The 22743-nt window shown below is 47.0% G+C and overlaps 1 protein-coding gene across 1 annotated transcript in view; it reads left to right on the top strand.

Annotated features, from left to right (window-relative positions):
* IL17RD (interleukin 17 receptor D) overlaps positions 1–19847 on the top strand; it is a 70980-nt gene extending 51133 nt beyond the window's left edge. The window contains exons 2-10 of the mRNA XM_044675478.1: positions 3187–3244; positions 7312–7437; positions 14474–14592; positions 15366–15486; positions 15936–15980; positions 16080–16231; positions 17073–17138; positions 17957–18011; positions 19672–19847. Of these exons, the coding sequence (XP_044531413.1) occupies positions 3187–3244; positions 7312–7437; positions 14474–14592; positions 15366–15486; positions 15936–15980; positions 16080–16231; positions 17073–17138; positions 17957–18011; positions 19672–19847 (918 nt within the window). The remainder of the gene's footprint in view (positions 1–3186; positions 3245–7311; positions 7438–14473; positions 14593–15365; positions 15487–15935; positions 15981–16079; positions 16232–17072; positions 17139–17956; positions 18012–19671) is intronic.
* Positions 19848–22743: the final 2896 nt, after the last annotated feature.

The raw sequence follows: 22743 nt of genomic DNA, 5'->3' as shown, positions 1-22743 counted from the left end.
CACACACACACACTCCCCATCTCCTCCCCTTCCTCTTCCTTCCTTCCCTCTTTTTTCCTTTTTCTTCTTATCTCTTTGGGCGTCTTTCCTCATCTGTAAAATGGGCAGGTTGGACACAGTGCCTCCCAAGGTCCTTCTAGTTCTAGATCTGTGGTCCCAAGGACTGCCACGTGAAAGAGGAATCAGATTTTTTGGTTTGGCCTTCAAGGATAGTCCTATCAGAGCAATGGGTAGAAAACATAGAGAAGCAAAGTGATAGAAATCCAGATTCCCTCACAATGAGTGCTTCCCACTGGAAGTTGACTGGGCCTCTTTGGGAAGTGTTGAGTTCCCTGTCATTGGAGGGCTTCGATCAAAGGCAGGATAGCCACTGGTGTGGGGTATGTCAGAAAAGACACAAGTTGGACAGGTGAGCATTAAGGCCCTTCCCACCTCAGACATGCTCCTAGTCGATAGTCTTTAGGAAACCCCGAGACAACTCCTAGAACATTCAGCTGTACTTCAAGGCAGTACAAAATATTGGTGCGTGCGACTGCCCTTCCCATGAGAGGTGCTTTTAAAATACTGGGAATGAATGAATGAATGAATGAGTGAATATGGGAAGCGGTGTTAGCCAATCAGATTTTGACCTATAGGGGATCTTTGAAACCATTGAGTCGAAGCTCCTTATTTTATTTTATGGATGAGGAAATTGAGGCAGAGAAAAATTAGGCGACTTGCGCAGAGCCACAGTTAGTTAGCATCTGAGGCGAGATCTGACCCCGGATCTTCCTCACTCTCAAGTCTAGTGGCCTGCATGGTCCTCCACGACTCCAGGAAACGTCCTAAGGAGATCCCTGGTCCCAGGAGGCCACCATGTTGTCTTCTGAGGTCCTGCAGGAGATAACTCGTGTAAGGCATTTTGCAAGCCTTTAAGCCCTGGAGGTGTCGGCTATGATGAGGAGGAGGCTCATCCCCCACCCACCCACCGACCTTCCCCCCTCTTTGGAGCCCCGTGTTTTCTTTCTCTGCAGCTGGGCCGTCCAGATGTCCATGTGTGTTGCAGGAGTATCTGAGCTCCAGGATACAATTTCACTATGAGCTGCTACACCAAGATAACTCCAGTTTCTTGGCCCACGATCCTGGGAGTGGGAGTGGGAGTCGGGGTGGGGGCTAGCGATTGGTGGTGTGGAAGCTCCTGTTAGAGACGTGTGTGTACCCCACCCTCCGCCCCATCCAGCTGCATGTTAAACACGAGAGCTGTTACCAATATGGGGGCTTTTTTCAACCCTCTCCAGTCGAGTGGAAGGGAGCCCTGCCCTTGGCCTGGTTCTTCCTTGGGTTTCTTTCCTCCATTTCCCGAAGGCTTGTACCACTTGGAGAGGCCTGCAGATAAATAGAGGAAGCGTGAATTTCTAGATGCCATTCCCGTGGAAGGGGATTACCCAGAATCTGACTTGAGTGTGTGGGGGAAAAGGATATTCAGCAGGAGGCTTAAGCCACTCCATTGTGGGGCAGACTCTATAATTAAAGGGGAAATCTGCTGGAGTTGTTGTCCCTATTAAAAGCAGAAATAGAGACCCGGGTACGTCGCCCGGGGGCCTGAGCGCGGCGCTTTAGACCTTTTATTTTATGACTCGTTGCGTGTCTCCTAAGCGAGGCAAGGCTGTGGAAGCAATGAAATATTTTCTCATTAAATGCAATGACTTATTCCTTCTCTCGGTCGTTATCCTTTGGAATGAGAAACCTGTATTTTTGGCTTTAGGGAACCTCCTCTCTGTTGTGGCTTTAAGAGTTCTTTACGAACCAGCTTGTCTGGGGAAAATGTCATAAGAGAACAGGATGTAAAGTTTGTTCCAGCTGGAACTGCTCCCCACCGCCATTCGCCCAGCGTCTGGGGGAGACTGTTGTTTTAACTGGCAGACCCAGGAGGAGGGGCAGCTACTCCCAGACCGCTGGGGTGCTCGCCGTGTCCTCTAGCAAGCTGTAACTAGCCGGTGGAAAAGGGGGAGGACGTTAGCTCCCAAAGGGCAGGGTGGCAGGATCTCCTCGTGATGCCGGTCTGGGATTGAGTGGTCAGGCACGATAGCCGGGCTCCTCATTTCCCTTCTCAGCCTAACTGTGTAGTAAGAAGGTATGCCCTTCCAAGCCAAGGGCATCGCAACTGCAGTCTGCACACTGCCTCCAAAGGGTCTCAAGATGGATTTCAGGGTATCTGTGAACTTGGATGGGGGGGAATGACATCTTGGGGGTAGCTGGGTAGCTCAGTGGATGGAGAGTCAGGCCTAGAGACGGACGGTCCTGGGTTCAAATCTGGCCTCAGACACTTCCCAGCTGGGTGACCCTGGGCAAGTCACTTGACCCCCATGGCCCACCCTGACCACTCTTCCACCTATGAACCAATACAGAGAAGTTAAGGGTTTTTAAAAAATGACAACTTCTTTTTCACTAACCTCTAACAGAAATTTAGCATTTCCTTCCATTCTTTTAAACCATTCTCCTGGGAGGAGCTCCGTGACACCCACAAAAGGCCGAGAACCCTTAGACCACATCAAGCGTTTCCCTGATTGTGAAATCGCCTTATATTCACTTCCTATGTGTTTTTAGCTTGCTTAATACATGTGCACGTTGTTTCTTCTGGTAGACTGTAAGCTTCCTGGTGGCCAGGACGGCTTCGCTTCTGCCTTTGTATCTTCCGAGTCGCACACGGTGCCTGGCACGTGGAGATACTTAATAAATAATTGTTTGATTGATGGGCGAGGCTCAGAAGAAGCTGGGGTGCTCAGCCTGCAGATGGAGGGAATTCGAGAAGGGAGAATATAGAAATATTGATTGGGAGGGCTGTCTTGTGTGGAAAATGGCGGCGACTCGTTCAGTGGGCCAACAGGATGGAACGAGGAAAGCTAAGTGGAAGTTTCAGTGGGGCGTATTTGGGCTGGATGGCACAACTTCCCAAGAGTTTGAGCTGTCCCAGGTGATGGGGCTGCTAGGGAGGGGCTAACTGGAGGTCTTCCAGCAAAGACTGGTCGCCTACTACCTGGGTAGGGTGCGGAGGGGAATTCTGGTTGCTCCACAAGCTGCGCTGAGACGGTGTCTGGCATCTCTCTTCTTGCCCCCTCAAGACTGGGTTCTTGTGCTTCAGGGAAAAGTCACACCTCAGAGACCCTGAGCTCCACGCCATGTCATATTCTCCCTTTCTTTCCATAGGGAGTGGTGCCAGTCAGCAGGAACAGTGGACTGCCCAATGTCACCTTTAAATATGACAGTAAGTAACCGGCTTGACTTCTAAAACATGGACTAACATGAAACCGCCAATCCCAACTCTGCCTGCCAGTGTGGGTACCGAGATGGGCTTGGAGACGGGACGACCCCCCAAGTCACTTACCCTCTGTGTTCCCTTGGCAATTCTCTGCTGGGACAATTAAGAGTCAAAATCTGTGACTTCCCCATGCTGACACAATCTTGAGTCCTTCCCCAATTCTGGTCGTGTCAGCTCTCACCGTCCTGCTTGTCCAAGACTCTTCGGAACCAAGTTTAGTTTCATAGTTGATTACAGCCTGGGCCTGGCCCCGACCCCCTTCCTCTAAATCTTGAGAGGCAGCTCGATGGGGGAGAGGCAGCTCTCTTGTGTGTCTGTGGGGGCACGAAGGAGGCCAAATACAGTGAGTGCCCTCCTGGGCACCAGGACCTAAGATGATCCAGCAAAGACTCCCACAGAAATCCGTGGCTTTCCAAATTAGCTCTGTGGACGTGGTGTTCTACTTGGGAGACCCTGACTTCTAAATTCAAATCCTCTGTAGACCTGGGTAGATCAAGGCCATCGCACTAGGTTCTCCCCCCCTCGTCATCCCTTGCTCCCATCCCCTCCTCTCTATTCCACTCACACAGTCAGCACCCTAACCCAGACCCATCCCTTTCCATGCTTGCAGTCTCCTCTCTCCAATCCACTTTCTGGACAGCTGCCAGGCATTCTGAAGCACCGGTCTGAGCCCAGAACTCCCCTTGCTAAGGGATCTTCAGTGGCTCTCTCTTACCTCTAGGACAAAATACAAACCCCTGAGCTGGGCGTCTGAGGCCATAAATAATTAAGCTCTAACATACCTTTCCAGATCTCTTTGCATCTTCTTTCTCTTTCTTTACTTTAATCAGTAGGTCAGTCAATAAACGTTTAGAAGGTGCCTACTATTTGCCAGGCACTGTGCTAAATTCTGGGTGTATAAAAAGAGACAAAAAAAACCATCCCTGCATCCCTGCTCTCCAAGAGCTCATAATCCTTTACTCTCTATTCTAGGGTTTTTGGGGCCCCAAACTCCATAGCATTACACCAGGCTGACATCCTCCTCTCCAAAGCCTTAGCGTCCTTCAAGGAAGGAGACACAATGGAAAGAGCACTTGTTCTGGAATAAAGATCTGGGTTCAAATTCTGCCTGTGGCTCCTACAAGTCACTAACTTCTCTGAGGTTTAGTTTCCTCCTCCCTAAAATAAAAGAGCGATGCAGATGGCAGCTGAGGTCCCTTCTAATCCTAGATCTGGTCCCCAGGGACCATCTCAGATGCTGCCTTCTACAGGAAGCCTTCCCTGATTCCCCTGTTGTTAGTGCCCTCTCTTTTCCCAAATGGTGATATTTACTTACCTGTGGCCAGGTCACTTCCCTACCCCTAAATTTATCACTCCCTGAGGGCAGGGACAGCTTTTTTTTTTTTTTAACCCTTCTGTCTGAGAAGCAATATTGTATATTGGTTCCAAGGCAGAAGAGCATTAAGGGTTAGATGACTGGGGTTAAGTGACTTGTCAGTGGTCACACAGCTAGAAAGTATCCGGGGCCAGATTTGAACCCAGAACCTCTTCTCTCTGGGTCTAGCTCTTTGTGTCTCCAGCACTTGGCATAATGCAGGCACCAAGCAGATGTATAATAAATACATTTGTGGGATGGAATCGCATTGAACTGAGATTTTGGGTTAAAAGCCCATTATTTGAGGGCCTTTGTAAATAATGTATTCCAGGTAATAATAATTATTATATAAGAAGAAGAAGAAGAAGAAGTGGCATTTATATAGCACTGTGGGGTTTATAAGGTACTTTACAAATATGGGAGGCCAGGACTGTATCTTACTCATTTTACAGATGAGAAAACTGAGGTAGGCTGCAGTTAAGGGACTTGCCTAGGGGCACCCAGCTAGTGAGTATTTGAGGCCAAATTCAAACTCGGGTCTTCCTAACCCTAGGCCCAGTGCTCTAATTCCTTGTATATCTCAGTGTCCCTCTTTCTGGCCATGGACCATATTTACCATCAGTGGTTCAATCAGGAGCTTTTTCAGGTAACATTCTTGGCAAAGAGCTAACAAAAGGATGATGAAAGTAAAGAGGAAGGGATGCCCTCAGCTCCAGGATTCATGGCTCACTTCACAGCTCACAGTCTGGAAGCTTAGATAAATCCTCAGTTTCCCCTTGCAGAAGTTAAAGCAGATTTCAGATAATAATTGGGAGGGTTTGGGATGATAGGTTTGGGGGAGATTAAAATGAAACTGAACTGTAGAAATTATAGGAATGAATGACTTCTAGATCAAGGCACATGTTTTACAGATTGGGCAACCGAGGCACTGGACCTAGATACCACAAAGTACAGGGAGGAGGAGGAGAAGGACCCAAAGGAAGGGATTAGTTTTTAATGTTCAGTCAATGAGAACTTAAAGAATTTGATTTGATGTACAAAATAGGCAGTTGTTAATAATATAGGCCATCATTTGCCCATTTGCCCCAAGAATATTGCTCTTAAGGAGCAGTGTAAAGATTGAGGAGCTTAGGAGTTGAGGACCTGGCTTTAAATCACGGCTTGGCTTTGCCACTTACCTCCTTTATGGTCTTGGATAAGCCATGTACCTCTCCAGGCCTCAGTTTCCTTATAAAGAGAGAGAGTGTGTCTTCTAATCCTGAAGAGCAGAAGCAGAACGTAGAGAATCTGTGTTGGATTGTTTACCATCTCAGGCAAAGGGGAGGGGTGGGAGGACGGGAAGGAGAGAAAGAATTTGGAACTCAAAACAAAATTTTTAATGAGTGTTAAAAAATTGTTTTTGCGTGTAATTGGGGGAAAAGAAAATGTTATTAAAAAAAAAAAAAAGAAAAAGAAAGAATATGAGCAGAGCAAATCTAATCTCCGGCTAGAAGCTTTTCTGTGGCTTCCCGAATTTTCTACCAGCAGATGATTGAAGTGTCTGATTCAGGTTTATAGCCACATAGATGAAGAAGGTCCTCCTAGCTGCGTGATCCTGGGCAAAACCATTTGATATCTCTATACTCCAGTTTCTTCATCTGTAAAATGGGGATAATATTGCCTAAACTCATAAGATTATTGTGAGAATCATTTGAGATAACAAACATAAAATAATTTGCAGACCCTAAAGGGATATTTAAATGTTAGCTGTCATCATCATCATCATCATCATCATCATCATCATCATCATCATCATTATTATTATTATTAAACAGTTTTCCACAATCATCTCTTTTGCAAACAGGTCATGGAGTTGTACCTCCTTAGGACTGGCCAGCCCCGCTGGAGGCTTCCCATAGTCACTTACTTGGCTCTGTCCCCAAATTTCTTCCAGAAAGAAAAGACCATGAAAGGCAGCTGTTTTCGTCAGCTCTGTGATATGGAAAACTAGGGGGATCGGTGTGAATAATTACTACTCGAGTAAAGTATTAGTCATAAAAATTTAATACGCCACACTAAGAAATCCAGACTGAGCACGTGAGACCCTCACAGCCCTGGGCCCCACCCCTAACCCTTGGGGTGCTCGTGTAAACCCCAAGAGGGCAGTAACACTAAAGCCCCCATCTACAATTTCCCCCTTAGCGCTGTACCCATGATGTCATCGTCGGGCATTGGAAACACATGTTTCGAAGCAGGGCAGCGTTGGCCACCGTCAGAGATGCCCCTTCCCTAGCTGGGGCTTGGCGGGATTGGAGTCAAACGAAGCCGGGGGATTGTATAAGATGTGAATTGTTCTCGCTAGTGGATGCCCCCCTCCGTAATGGAAATGAAGGAAGAGCCGTAAGAAAGAGGGAACCCTGACTAGTCTCAGGACTGGAGAAAGTGGCCCTAAAAGCCCATTCCTTCCTCTCTGGAAAGGAGGGGACGGCAGGGACCGAATGCCGAATCCGCTTCCCCAGATAGTCCTCCGTCGTGCCCATCGCTTCTGCTTAACTTCTTTATGATTGTTTTTGCAAGGGAGGGCTCGCTTCCATGTGGAGACAGGCCACATGACGTTTGAAGCAAAAGACGTCAATAAAATGCCACTCAAAAGTGACTTGTTCTCATTGGACACTTCTAGACTGTACGACGTACTCGAATCCAGTGGGGAAACACGTCATCGCTGACGTGCAGAACATCACCGTCAGCCAGTACGCCTGCTACGACCAAGTGGCCATCACCGTGCTGTGGACCGCAGGTGCCCTGGGTAAGTGGAGGACGTCCGGCAGGTGGGCTTTGCCCACGGCTGTAAGGCCGAGAGGGTGTGCCAAGCAGCGCCGCATCCCCTAAGGGCTTCCCTAGGGAGAACCCAATTTCCTTTCCTTTTGAGAGAGAAGAAAGGAATCTTTCTGTGAGTGTTATTAGGAAGAAGAGTTACCGCTCTTAGTGATGAGGTTGGCTACTTTCAGGGAGGTCTACTGGGTCCCCCATAATTCCCTGAAAATAATTGAAGAATTTCAGCTGCTGCTTATTTATTTATTTATTTATTTGTTTGTTTATTTATTTATTTATTTATTTATTTGTTTGTTTAGACTATTTTTCCATGGTTCCATAATTCGTGTTCTTTCCCTCCCCCCCAAACACTCCCCACCACCCTCCCCATAGCCGACGTGCAATTCCGCTGGGTTTTATGTGTATCGTTGATCAAGACCTACTTCCATGTTTCTGATAGTTGCGCTGGGGGGCTCGTTTTCAGTATTTTGTCCAACCCAAACGTTGGGGAAGAATCTCTTTCCTAATACACCAGACCCCGGTGATCATCAAGCTTTGGCTTAAAGTCACTCAGTGAGAGGAAGCCCGCCGTCTTTCAAGAGTGCCTGTTTCACGTTTGAACGGTTCTTATTGGGAAGAAGCTTTCTTCTGTGAAGTCAGTCAGCCAGCCAGTGGGTATTGTTTATAAAGCACCTACGATGTGCCAGGCACCGGACTAGCTCTAAATTTCCCTTTTGCCACTTCACTTCTGGGGCCAGGCAGAACAAAGCTAATTATTAACCCCTTTTCTTGCCCTTTCCATGCCTGAGGATAGTCTCAGTCCCTCCCACCTCCAGCTTGTCTCTGCTGACTAAACATCCCCAGAGGCTGAGCAGAGCCTCCCAAAGCAGGAGCTGGAGTGCCCTCTTTCTGAAGACTACCATGAAGTTCACATGTAGTCTGGTGTGCCCCAGCTGTCTGCCCGTACCTCTCTCTCCTACCTTGGGACCAATACTTAGTAAGGATTCTAGGGCAGAAGGTAACTTTTTTTGTGTTTTTTAAATAAATAAACTACAGCGTGGCTTGTTTTATATCTTATTCCCTATCTACATGTACCTATATTGTGTCCTCCAACAGAATGTAATTTCCACAAGGGCCATTATTTTCAGGCAACATATCCTTTAACCAAGACCCGTCTCCTTCCTGGTGGCCCCCTTCTGGAACATTTTCTAGCTTATCAGCTTCCTTCCCCAAGCACGGGACCCAGATCGGAGCCTGGCCCTGAGGATGAGGTGGTCCGGCGAACAATGGCCCCTCGCCTCCTTGGTCCTGGAAGCCAGGCCTTTCCTGGGAAGGCCAAGCTGGCGTCAGCCCCTTTGGCTACGGCGGCCCCATGCCGATGCCTTTTGCTCTCACGGGCCACTCGCCCAAATCCTAAGCATGAGTTTAGTACGGAGCCATAAAGACAAGGGAGCACTAAGGACGTGATCTGTTGGTATCGATCCAAGTCATTAAGTTGGTTCATATGTTGCGTTTCATTGTGAGTTGGCTCATTGCAATTGTGGTCAATAAAATAAGACATGTGGGTGGTTTGGAAGAAAGAGCTCTTGTTGAATAAATAGAGGGGCGGAAGGGCCTTGGTTTTTTTCCTGAAACATTTTATGAACGTCTATCGATTTTACCAACATTGTTCGGGAAGGGTCGGGGCGGGTGGTAGATGCATATCCAGCTCCAGATGGTCTCTAAAGAACAACAAAAGAAAATCACACGAAGCTTTTGGGGATATTTTACAGAGAGCTTGGTGGAGAATGCTTCGGGGATGCCTTGGCTAGAAAGTAGGCACTCGACGATGGAGTCGGGCTCAGTTTTGTACGAAATGTGCATTGTTTGGTGTTACCAATCACCTTGTTCTTGTTATGGACATGTTCCCCAAGCTTCTGGCTTAATTAGGGTCCTTCCTTCACGGAATTTCTGAGCTGCAAGTGACCGTAGAGGCCTCTTAATCCAACTCACCTGAAGACAAATCCCTCCACAGCATTTCCAACAAGGGGCCGTCCGACCTTACTTGAATGCCACTCGTGAGTGGGAATCCCATTCCACTCTGGGATCGTTATTTCCTTCCCAAAGGCTTTAAAGTCTCTCTCATTCGATACCGTTTGAAAAAGTAGTTTTTCTTCTAATTATAAAAACTCAAATTTTCCCAGCATGTGAAGGTTTATAGGCTGCTTTCCACACAACAGCTCTGTCAGTGTGCAAGCTGTTATTCCAATTCTACAGAGGAGCAGACCGAGGCTGCGAGGGTTAGAGTGATGGACCGTGATCACAGGTGGTAAATCTCTGGCATTCAAATCTTCCGACTTCAAGCCCAGTGCTCTGTCTACTTTACAGTGTCTACCCTCTGCAATTTAGTCAGGTAACTCTTGCCAGTGGTGTTACCATTTATGCATACTTACTTATTATTCAGATTGCAACCCCAATATTTTTTTTAATAAATGAGCTCAATACACATGTACATACTTGTATATAAATACATATTTCCTTATAGAGTTCTGGAACAGGGGATCTTGGACTTTTTGATGTCATGGCAGTCTATGGACCCCTTCTCAAATGACAACTATGCGGCTCAGTGGATAGAGCAGTGGGCCTGGAGTTAGGATGATCTGAGTTCAATTCCAGCCTCAGACACTGGCTAGCTCTTTGACACTGGGCAAGGCATCTAGTCTCTGTCTGCCTCACTTTCATTATCTGTGAAATGGAGATAATAACAATATCTACCTCCAAGGATTGTTGTAAGGATCAAATAAAAAAAAGTACTGTAGAAATGCTAGTTATTATTATCAGCACATGCATAAAATATATAGAATTACAAAGGAAACCAATTCTGTTGAAATATTAGCCTCAAAATATTTTTAAAAACAAGTTCATTAAACCCAAAGACCCCAGCTTTTGGGATAAGAACTTACTATTTGACAAAAACTACTGGGATAATTGGAAAACAGCATGGGAAAGATTAGGTTTAGATCAACATTTCACACCCTATATCAAGATAAATTCAAAATGGGTAAATGGCTTAAATATAAAGAGTGAAATCATAAATAAATTAGGTGAACATAGATTAATATACCCGTCAGAACTATGGGAAAGAAAGGAATTTAAGACCAAGCAAGAGATAGAGAACATTGCAAAATGTAAAATAAATGATTTTGATTATATCAAATTTAAAATGTTTTGTACAAACAAAACCAATGCAACCAAAATTAGAAGGAAAGTACCAAACTGGGAGAACATTTTTATAACAAAACTCTGACAAGGGTTTAATTTCCCAAATATATGAGGAACTAAATCAAATTTACAAAAAAATCAAGCCATTCCCCAGTCAACAAATGGTCAAGGGACATGAATAGGCAGTTTTCACATCATGAAATCAAAAGTATCAATAATCACATGAAAAAGTGTTCTAAATCCCTCCTGATTAGAGAAATGGAAATTAAAACAGTTCTGAGGAACCACCTCACACCTAGCAGATTAGCCAATATGACAGCAAAGGAAAGTGATAAATGTTGGAGAGGATGTGGCAAAATTGGAACACTAATACACCGCTGATGGAGTTGTGAATTGATCTAACCATTCTGAAGGGCAATTTGGAACTATGAACAAAGGGCTTTGAAAGAATGCCTCCCCTTTGATCCAGCCATACCACTGCTGGGTTTGTACCCCAAAGAGATCATAAGGGAAAAGGTGTGTACAAAAATATTTATTAGCTGTGCTCTTTGTGGTGGCAAACAATTGGAAAATGAAGTTCTGCCCTTCAATTGGGGAATGGATGAACAAATTGTGGTATCTGTTGGTGATGGGATACTATTGTGCTGAAAGGAATGATGAACTGGAGGGATTCCATGTGAATTGGAACGACCTCCAGGAATTGATGCAGAGTGAAAGGAGCAGAACCAGAACGTTGTACACAGAGATGGATACATTGTAGCACAATCGAATGTAATGGACTTCTCTACTAGTAACAATACCACAGTGTATCCGTCTCTGTGTACAATGTTCTCCTGGTTCTGCTCCTTTCACTCTGCATCAACTCCTGAAGGTCCTTCCAGTTCACATGGAATTCCTCCAGTTCATTATTCCTTTTAGCACAGTAGTATTCCATCACCATTAGATACCGCAGCTTGTTCAGCCATTCCCCAATCAAAGGGCAGACCCTCATTTTCCAATTTTTTGCCACCACAAAGAGCACAGCTATGAATATTTTCGTACAAGTCTTTTTCCTTATTATCTCTTTGGGGTACAGACTCAACAGTGGTATAGCTGGATCAAAGGGAAAACAGTCTTTTAAAGCCCTTTGGGCATAGTTCCAAATTACTATTCAGAATGGTTGCATCAATTCACAACTCCACCATCAGCTGACTTGTTTTCCTGGGAGAGTGTGTGAATGCGAAGGCCATCGCTTCTTTTCTGAGTGCTTTAGGGAGCCACAATTATATCTGTGTAGACATCCCTTCCACTCGATGAAAATCCTGAGAGGCCAGTTGAGTTATTGGGCCTAACCTTCCTTCCTCTATTCCCTAAGAAAATCCCTTCCCCAGGGAGCAGCTCTCTGGGGAGGGTCCCTGAGTGTGGCCAGGATGGTCCTTGGACTTCAGATACACCAGCAATCTGGGAACTGACATCAGTGAAATGGATGGAGCCTGTTGCTGGGGCTACCCAGGATGGTCCTTGGACTTCAGACACACCAGCGCATCTGAGCACTGACATTGGTGAAATGGATGGAGCCTGTTACCAGGGCTACCCCAGCTGCCCCTTCAGCTGCCCCTTCAGCTGCCCCTTCAGCTGCCCCTTGATCAGATCTGCCAGTTTGCATTCTGCCCTCAGAGGCCCTGAGGACCAGGACCCCCACTGCCCTCTGTATGCAAGGCGATGGATGTTCAGAGTTGGGTGAAAAGACTTTGGGGCTGGTTCTTAAGGAGTTTGGGATTGGGCAATGAGCTTGCTTGGCTGGGATCAGGTGTCCCCAGGACACAAAGCCTGGTGTGTTTGTTCGACTAGGTGGGGACCTGAGCTTAATCCTCCGGGGAGGTATGTGGTTGGGTGTGCCACAGAAGCTCAGGTGCCCAGGGGTGTGAACACTCCTTTCCTGGTTCCCAGAATCTAGCACTTGCTCCCACCCCCACCCCAATGGTCTGCATTAAGAACATGCTCCGCCGGCTTCTGAATGAATGTCTTTTTTATGAAGAGTTATAGGAACAATTACAAAGGCAGCTTAGGTAATATACTGGATAGAGCTAGACCTAAAGTCAGGAAGACCTGAGTTCAGATGTGGCCTCGGGCACTTACTGGCTGTGTGACCTGGGACAAGTCACTTAACCCTGTTGGCCTCTGTTTCCTTATCTGTGAAGCAGAAATCATTTCATTCACCTCAGGGTTGTTGTAAGGGTCAAACGCAGTAATAATGCAAGTGCTTTGTAGAACTTCAAGTGCTATATGAATGGTAGATACTCTTAGTATTAATTAATGTTACTATCTTCATCTAAAGCACTTAATCTTGTGTCCTGGAAACTAGATTATAAAGATAGATAGATAGATAGATAGATAGATAGATAGATAGATAGATAGATAGATAGATAGAGAGAGAGATGGATGGAGAGAGAGAGAGAGAGAGAGAGAGAGACGGATAGATAGATAGATAGATAGATAGATAGATAGATAGATAGATAGATGGATGGATGGATGGATAGACGGATAGAGAGAGAGAGAGAGAGAGAGAGAGAGAGAGAGAGAGAGAGAGAGATGGACGGATAGATAGATAGATAGACCGATAGATTATAAGTCACTAGATTATAGATTAAGAAATGTCTATCAAGGGGCCTGTAGGTGACTAAGTTCTGAATCCAGGACCTCCCTTCTCTAGGCCTGGCACTCCATCCACTGAGCTGCCCACTCATAGTGTCTTTTAACACTATGTGACTGTCCAAGTTACTTAATCTCCATTGCCTGGCCTCACTGCTCTTCTGCCTTGGAACTAAGACACAGTATTGATTCTAAGGTGGAAGGGGGAGGGTTATTTTAAAAAATAAAAAGATTCAATCTCAGTTTCCTCATCTGTAAAATGGGAACCAAAGTCCTTGTACTCCTGACCTCCCAAGATCGTTGGGAGGAAAGCACTTGGCAAACCTCAGTCTGCCATATTATGTGTCCTTGGCTTGGGACTGTTTTCCAGAAGTGGTCATGGGAGGCCGTCAGCTCCCGACTCCCACCCTCATACAGGGTCCCAGTGACCCCTGGTGAGATGGCTGGATGGGGGAAGCATGCAGGCTTCTGCCCGAAGAATGGAGAGATGACGCTGTGAGAAGAGCAGTAAAGATGGCTGACACGCCGAGCTCCTTTCACAGCGATGCTGGAAAGTCCATCCCTGCCATTCTCCCCATTCCACAAGAAGAGTCGCCTCTGTTTTGATAAGGCGGCGTGACGTGTCTTCTCTCACCACAAGAGCAATATGGAAATAGGCATCAAAGCATTGCTATAACCTGTATCTGATTATTTACCACCTTGGGGAGGGAGGGAGAAAATCGGAACCCTAAAATGCCAGAAAACAATTGCCAAAAATCTTTTCTTCGTGTAACTGAAAAAAAATAAAATTTAAAAAATAATAGCTAGCTATGATTATTTTACAGATTGGGAAACTGAGGCGCAGGGGGGATAAATGACTTGGCCAGGGTCCACAGAGGTAGCAGATATCCAAGATGGAACTTGAATCATGGTCTTCTGCCTACAAGCCCAACTCTTTCTCCTTTACCGGGCTGTGGAATCCTTTTCCCCAGCCTTCTCCCCATTCCTTCCATCACCATCCCCCCTTCCCTGTGCCCTGCCACCCCAGACTTCCCTTTTCAGCTGTGCCAGCTACAGTCACAATTTCTTTGATAGAACGTCCGAGTGGACGGAGATGCTTGTGAAGGGACGGGTAGAAGCCTGTAATGTTGGAGCAGGAAGCGTCGATGCTCAGAAGCCGTCTGCTTGGCTTTTAACGAGAACCCTTGGCTTTTCCCCAGGCATCGAGTTCCTAAAAGGATTTCGGGTGATCCTGGAGGAGCTGAAGTCAGAGGGCCGGCAGTGCCACCAGATGCTATTGAAGGACCCCAAACAGCTCAACAGCAGCTTTAAAAGAACCGTAAGTCAGCCACGTGCGGTGGACGGCGAGTCATTCTTCTTGGGTTTCTGAGGTTGCTGGTTAAGAGGGAAGTGAGGGGCCCGTCGAGTTCAGCCCAACCTATTCAGAAAGAGGGAATGAAAGCCGCAGAGTGAGAAAATGAATCCTGTAAACATGGAAAACTATTCACAAATAAGAAAAGAGATAAAATAGCCGAGCGAGCCAGCTCTGTAAACCCTTCAGCACCCATTGGGGAGGTCTAGCAAGGATGAGGCAATGGAAGCTTGGCTCCAGGGTGCCGGGCTCTTGGGCTTTCAGTGGAGCAAAGACTTCAGAGATTAGCACTTAAGGAGCAAGAATATTGAGTGAAAAGAGGAAACTCCCCGCTGCTGGACCAGAATCAGATCCTCAGGTGACCTTCATCTGATGCTTGCCGCCATCCCCTGCCCCCCTCTGCCTCCACTTAGCTCAAGGAGGCACCCTTTGTAGTGTTTATTCCTGATTTGTATTCGGGGGAGGGGGGAGGCCGTGAGGGGGTGCCATCATTGGAACGAGAGGGTGAGTGATCGATGGATCTTACTGACCTCAGAGGACACCATTATTGGTGTCTGGCCTGATTTTTTGAGAGACCGAACGTTGGTCTGGAAAGCAGAAAGGACCCTTCCTCCCCCTCCGGGGGCACAGACGCCCCATCCGCACCGTCCGGTGTTGGCTCCCCCTCATTGGCCCCAGCCAGCGTCGGCCGCGCCGCTCCTCCCATCAGCTCCCCGAGCCTGCCTTTCGCCTTCTTCCAGGGCATGGAATCTCAGCCTTTTCTGAACATGAAGTTTGAAACGGACTACTTTGTCAAGATCGTCCCCTTTCCTTCCATTAAAAATGAAAGCAACTACCATCCCTTCTTCTTCCGGACCCGACGTAAGTGTGCCTGCCCGCCTGCCCGCCTGCCCCTCTGCCCCGCCTGCCCCTCTGCCCTGGCCGTGGAGGGTCCATTCTCAGACTCAACCCGCTTGTCCCTCAGACTGATCCCTGAACGTGGGGATGGGGGTGGGTTCCCTGTCCCAAGGCAAAGGGCTCCTAGCAAAGAAAGTGGCGCCAGGAGCCAGTGAACTAATGAAGTGAGTTATTCTGGGTCTCCCCCTGAAGATAAGACCCTCAGGGAGCAGCGTGGCCCAATGGTCTCCGTGTGGTCCACAGAGCCTGCTTGTTGAATGAATGAATGAATGAGTGAATGAGTGAATGAATGAATGCACACGTGCCTGCACCATTGCTTTCTCCTGCGCAGGCAGCGTGGGTGAAGGATTATTGGCTCAGTTGTGGGCAGCATGACGTGACTCCATGTAAGATGTTGTTTTTTCCCTTGATAGCGTGTGAATTGCTGCTCCAGCCGGACAACCTGGCCTGTAAGCCTTGTAAGTAGAGCCCGAAGAGCCTCGGTCCGGCCCAGGCCGCAGAAATTGGCAGAGATTCCCCCTTTCAGCCCTTCTCATTCTCCGTCCTTCCTTCCGCAGTCTGGAAGCCCAGGAGCCTCAACATCACCCAGCAGGGCCCCAACATGCAGGTGTCCTTCGACCACGCGCCCCACAGCTTTGGCTTTCGCTTCTACTATCTTCACTACAAGCTCAAGCACGAAGGTCCCTTTAAGCGAAAGATGTGCAGGCAGGTAAGCCGGACGACGGGCCTCTAATTCCATTCAGCCGAGCATTAAGGGGTGCCGTAGGGCCTCGAGCCCGGGCCTGGAGTCAGAAAGACACGACTTCTTCCTGAGTTCAAATCTGGCCCCAGACACCTGTAAGCTGCGTGACCCTGGGCAAGTCCTTTAACCCTCTGCCTCCATTTCCTCATCTACAAAATGAGCTGGAGAAAGAAATGGCAAATTGCTCCAGTGTCTTTACCAAGAAAACCCCAAATGGAGTCACCAAGAGTCAGCCACCACAGCAAAAGCATTTATTAGGCACTTAGGAGGTGCTTCAGGAATAAGAAATGAAATCGGTCCTTCCTCCAAGAAGCCGGTGAGGAGGGGGGATGCGATGTGTTAACAGAGACAGACAAAATAATTTACTTACAAGATAACACCTGGGAAGGCCTCACTTAGGCCACGCTGAAGGAAGGAAGAAGCTCCGGAAGACGGCGTCTCCTGCCTGTTTTTCGTCTTCCAGACAGATTGACCTAAATTATTAAAGCATCATTAAATGACAAAATGGTACCCGCAAGTCCCCCCAATCCTAGTGCTCAGGGGTCTTCCTTTGGCCTCAAATCAGAGGCCAACTTCTTGGAAGCTGACTATTTCCAGTCTTTGAACTCTGATGTGGCAGCACAACCAGAGGCCAACAGATTGGTTTGGTTTTGGACCAAATCAACATCTTCCAGAGAGAATTCTGGAGGTGCTGCCAACAGCGTTTGCCATAAACTCGGGGAGGAAGGGCCGTACAGAGCTAGAAGAATCTTAAATCCTTTTTTTAGGTGGATTTCTAAAGAAATAAACGTTTTTTATTATGTTGCAGGAACAAAATTCAGAGATAACCAGCTGCACCCTTCAGAATGTGTCTCCAGGAGATTATATAATTGAGGTATGATGGCTGAAACTGTTCGTTGGCATTCAGGAAGACGGATAGGCCTCACCTTGGACAACAGATATTTTTTGGCTCCCTTTTGTTTTCTCTCATGGATCCATGAGAGAAGAGGAGGAAGCTCCAACACTGCAGGAGAGTCCTGGGTCTTGGAAGCTGTCGCAGTCCAGTTCTGAGTTTGTTTTCCTCAGTTTCCTTCTCTGGAATACAATAGATATCTGTTGCTGTCTTTGGTTTTATATCGTGGCCCCAAAGCTGGTCTTGCTGTGGACTTTCCCCGTTTCCTCCTTTGTCAGTTGACGGGGATGGACTTAATTAAATGTCACGCAGCCGAACACCCAGACTAGAGCCCCCTAACCAGATTAAAACCCGATTGGTTGGGGAATGTTCAGCAAAATTGAGAAGAAATACCCAGGACGCAGGCACTCGATCAGTTTGAGGTTTTCTAAGTCAGAATGAACAGGGGCGCTGCTCGAGCTCACAGCACTGGGCTAGACGAGCTCTTTTCATCCTTCTCGTCCTGAAGGTCTCTATAATTCTGTTCAAGACTCGAACGCAATCCCTGAGTGATCTCCAAATACGTCTCAGTCAATGATTCTGGGGTGTCTATTTCTAAAGCCCTCGCATGGGTGGTAAAAGGAAGGAAATGGGCATTTCCACCCTATGCACTTTCATCCTGGGTGAGGCGAGCGCTTATTTGCAAGGCTCTTCATTCACTGCCGTGGGGGCAGGATTAAGGGAGAAGCTGCGGCTTTCAGAACTGGGAGAGCCGATGGGTGTCATCGAGTTGACTCACTTGAGTTTTCTCTCCCTTCTAGCTCTTGGATGACACGAATACGACCAGAAAAATGATTCATTATGCCTTAAAGCCAGGTAAGCCGTCTATTCTCTCTGGGGAATCGTGGTTTGGATCCTCCACCCCTTCGATCACCTCTTGGGAAACATCCACCAAATCCAATTTAAAAAAATGTTTAAACCTTATCTTCTGTCTTCGAATCAATACTAAGTTCCAGGGAGGAAGAGTGGTAAGCCATTGGGGTTAAGGGACTTGCCCAGAATCATACAACTAGGAAGTATCCGAGGCCAGATTTGAACCCAGGACTTCCCATTTCCAGGCCTGACTTTTTAATAAATTAATAATTAAAATCGTTACATTGTTAGATATTATTTCTATCACTGTTATCTCACTTGGTCACCCAACAACCCAACAAAGTAGATGTTCTTTGCCTTATGTAGCGAGGGTCTTGAGGCAGGATTTGAACTCCCATCTTCTAACTCCAAGTCTCCTGTGTCGCCCAGTTGTCAACAAACAAATGGGATGGCAGAGAGAAGAGCTAAGTTTGGGGTCCAAAGACCCGAACCTAGATTTTGGGTTCCTTCCCTGCTAATTGTTTAACATGGCCATTTGGCACCTTGAGCCCCATTTTCTTTATCTATAAAATTAGAATAATAATGATTGATAGAATCATGATAATGATGGTTATAATGAGTGATAATGATGCTAATAATTATGGGGTGATGATGGTAATTAAAATAATGAAGATGATCATTATAACAATGGTGAGGGGGAGGGAAGCAAGGTGACTTAGTGGATTGAGAGCCATCCTAGAGATGGGAGGTCCTGGGTTCAAATTTGACCTCAGACACTTCCTAGTTGAGTGACCCTAGACAAGTCATTTAACCCCCAATATAGCCCTAACTGCTCCTCTGCCTTGGAACCAATACACAGTATTGATTCTAAGATGGAAGGGAAGGGTTTAACAAATAATAATGATGATGAGAGTGACATAAAGATGATTATAATTATTATAATGGCGGTACGTACAGTGATGGTGATCATGATGATAATTATGGTGAATATAATGGTAACTCTGGTGATGGTGACCATAACAATCTATTGATAACTTTTATACTAGTGATAACAAATAATAATGGTGAAAATTATCACGATAATGATTGTGATGAGAATGGGAATAATTATATTTTGGTGATAATAGCAGTAATGATGATCACAACTGTCATGTTGATAATTATAATGGTGATAATGTGATTGTGGTTGTAATCATTATGATCATTATGATTGTAATGATAGTCTTTCTAATGATGATTCTGATAATGATGATGATGATGACGGAACTACTTTCTTCACTGGTTTGAGAGGAGCAAAGTGCTTTGAGATCCTTTAAAAAGTCTTTAGAAAGGGGGCAGCTGGGTAGCTCAGTGGATTGAGAGCCAGGCCTAGAGACGGGAGGTCCTGGGTTCAAATCCGGCCTCAGACACTTCCCAGCTGTGTGACCCTGGGCAAGTCACTTGACCCCCATTGCCCACCCTTACCACTCTTCCACCAAGGAACTAATACACAGAAGTTAAGGGTTTAAAAATATAAAAACAAAACAAAACAAAAAAAGTCTTTAGAAAAGTGAGCTGTTTGGTGGTGGTGGCAGGGGCGGTGGGAGCAAGGGTGGTCTCGTGTGGTCTTCCTGGTTGGCTTGCCTGATCCCCGAGGGCTCTTCTCTCTGTTTTTGAACCCTAGTGCATTCTCCCTGGGCCGGACCCATCCGGGCCATCGCCATCACGGTCCCATTGGTCGTCATCTCCGCCTTTGCAACGCTCTTCACAGTGATGTGTCGCAAGAAGCAGCAAGGTAGCCCCAGTTCCGAGCTCCCCTTCAGGGAGGGCCGAGGCATGGAGCAGGGGGGAGGTCCCTGAGGGGGAAGGACAGCGTGTTTGCGGTCCACTCGGCCACTCGCCCACCCTAGGAAGGCGCCCACGTCATTCCTCTTGTGCAGCATAGAGGGAACACGCCGTGTAGGCTTTAAGACTCCAAGTTGCTCAGCTTTATGGGGCGAGAGTGTCCACCTCTGAGATTTCCCATCACAGACCCAAACGCATCTCAGAACTGCACCTTCCATCCCAAACAAGTCACTTTGAAACTACGGCGTGATGGAATCTGACCTGATCGCCGTCATTCATTGTAAGAGTAGAATCCCGGTCTGGTGGGCTCTCTGGGCATATCCCAGACCTAGAAGCAAACTGGCGCTATTTCCCTCTGCATCACCCCCAATATCCATGGATCAGCCTTCTGAAACGTCCTGGGTAGCCGTTTCCTTCTCTCTCCCCTTTGGCAATCATCTCCCTCAGACCCTAATCACCTTTCCCCATGGCTATTTTATTTGGTCTCTTGCCTTCCTCTATCCCTCCTCTCCAATCCACATTTCTTATTGCTCCCAAAATATCCTTTCCAAGGTTCCAGTCCGGCTCCCTAGTATCGCGTCACTCCCCTGCTCAGATGCCTTCATTGGCTCCCTATCGCCTCTAGGATTCAACTACACACTCCCTAACCTAACGTGAAAGATTTTGCACGATCCAGCGGTAGCCCTCCGTGGTAGGCTTTTGTTGTATTATTGCCGTTGGCTCTCTGTCTAAGCCTCACTGACCGTCACAGATTTTGTCCGCCTTTTTCAGCGCCCTCTTCAAAGCTTAGCGTCAGTGTTGCTCCTGCCGGTGGCTCTCCTTGGTGGAAAGTGTTTTCTCCTGTCCAGTCCTCTTTGGGAATTAGCATACGCTGCCTGGAAAGTTCTTTGCCCCCTTACTTTCTGCCTTCTATGACATGTCCCTAAAGCTGGGGCGGCTTCTTTTCCTCACTGCCCTCAGGGAGAATTGAATGTAGGAGACTTTTGTTGAGCATAAATAGTAGCATGACCTTAGGAGATAAGAGAGCCAGGCAGCCGGGGTTCTAGAGGGACCCTTGGGGTCACTGGGGGAACCCCAACCAGAAAACGAAGACTCTGAGTTGCCAGACTTACAGTTGAAGCATTGATGATAGAAATGCCTTCCCAGGAAACCACAGTTCAGTGAAATCACAGGCTTGGACCAAAACACTGGCAAGGCACTGCGGTAGCCCTGAGATCCCCAAAAAACCCTGGTCTCTGCTCTCCGGCTCCAGTCTTCTTCTGAGAGGATGATAAAAAACAAGAGCTAATATTTATAGAAACACTTTCAATTTGTGCCATTAGCCTGGAAGCTCCTCCAGGGCAGGGACTGTCTTTTTTGCCTTTTTTTTTTCCTATCCTCAGGGCTTAGCGCAATGCCTGGCACATAGTAGGTGCTTAATCAGTGTTTATTGATTAATATTAAGGGAAGGAGATTTGCATCTTTGATTTTGTTAGTGTTAAGTCATATCAACTTTTTGAAGTAGATGTTGTTATCCCCATTTTATAGAAGAAGAAACTGAGGCAAAGAGGTTAAGTGACTTGCTTAAAATTGTATTTTGAACCCAGGACCTCTTGTCTCTACATCTGGCTCTCCATCCACTGAGCCACCTAGCTGCTCCAACTCCAGATTGTATTTTTTTAGGGTCAATGCCTTTGGTCTTCCCGATTCTGGCTCCAGAGCTCTTCCTGCTATACCATCTAATGTCTTCTAGACCTAAAATCATCCTTCTGATCAGGAAATACCAGATTATTTGAGGAGAGAAAAAGATACTAAAATAGAGGTGGAGGTGGGATGGGGAGAGGATCTAAGTTGGCTTCCTGGAGGAGGTGATCCCTGAGCTGAATTGGAAGGAATCTAAGGGGCTGAAATGAGGAGGCAGAGCTTGTTGGGGGCACGAACTGTTTGATTTTTGTCTTTGTAACTCCAGGTAGAGGCATACTGAATAACTGCTTTTGCATTAAGTGGAGCAGCTCGGTGGCTCAGTGGGTGGAGAGCCAGACCCAGAGACAAGAGGTCCTGGGTTCAAATGTGGCCTCAGACAGGTCCTGGTGGTGTGACCCCAGACAGGTCACTTAACCTTCTATTTCCCCTAGCCTTTACTGCTCTTCTGCCTTGGAACCAATGCACTGCATTGAGTCTAAGACGGAAGGCGAGGATGGAAGTGTCATCGGGTGATAGTTGATGGAATTAAAATGTGGTCAGAGCTTCTGCATCCTGTCAGTGTAGACACTACTCCTTCCAGCAGGGGGCACGTGTAGACTTGCAGAGTACCCAGACTGACTTCAGGCTTCCGGGTCTCAAAAAGTTCTCCCAGAGTTCAGCCAAAAGTGGGTTCCCATCTTTTATGTTGAATGTCTTGAGAAAGGGGCGGGCACAGGCGCCCTCTGGCGGCTGCCAGTCGTCTTTGCCCTCCTCTTTGCTGCCGAGCCTCCTGGCTCTCTGATCCACCTGTCCAAAACACGGTCCCTTCAGCCAGTGGGAAGCGGTCACGGGAAGGCTTGCTGCATTGGGGGACCCAGGGGGGAGGGGGCTGCCTCTAGTGGGAAAAGCCTGAGCCGTTGGCCCTTTCCTTCCTAAAGGAATTTTGTCCCGATGTTTTCTCTTTGTCATCACCGTGCTTTCCCCTTCGTCCTCCTCCTCGTCCTCCCAGAGATGCCCCATGGAACAAAGAGTGTTTGTTAAAGATAGAAAAAGAAGAGGAGAAAAGTCAGCCCGAGTGGTCGTGTAAGAATTAAAATTTAGTTATTATAGTTATATCTTTAAAATATGTGGCCGCCAGGAATCAACAATTCAGGTTGATTCCGTAATTAAATCAGACCCAAGTCAGCATCGGGTTGAGGAGTTTATTTACAATCAGGAAAGTGAGTAGGGATAAAGAGAAGAGGGAGGT

The sequence above is a fragment of the Gracilinanus agilis genome, chromosome 1 (assembly GCF_016433145.1).
Source record: "Gracilinanus agilis isolate LMUSP501 chromosome 1, AgileGrace, whole genome shotgun sequence".
Taxonomy (NCBI): Eukaryota; Metazoa; Chordata; class Mammalia; order Didelphimorphia; family Didelphidae; genus Gracilinanus; species Gracilinanus agilis.
This window is presented reverse-complemented; position numbering and strand designations above follow the sequence as displayed.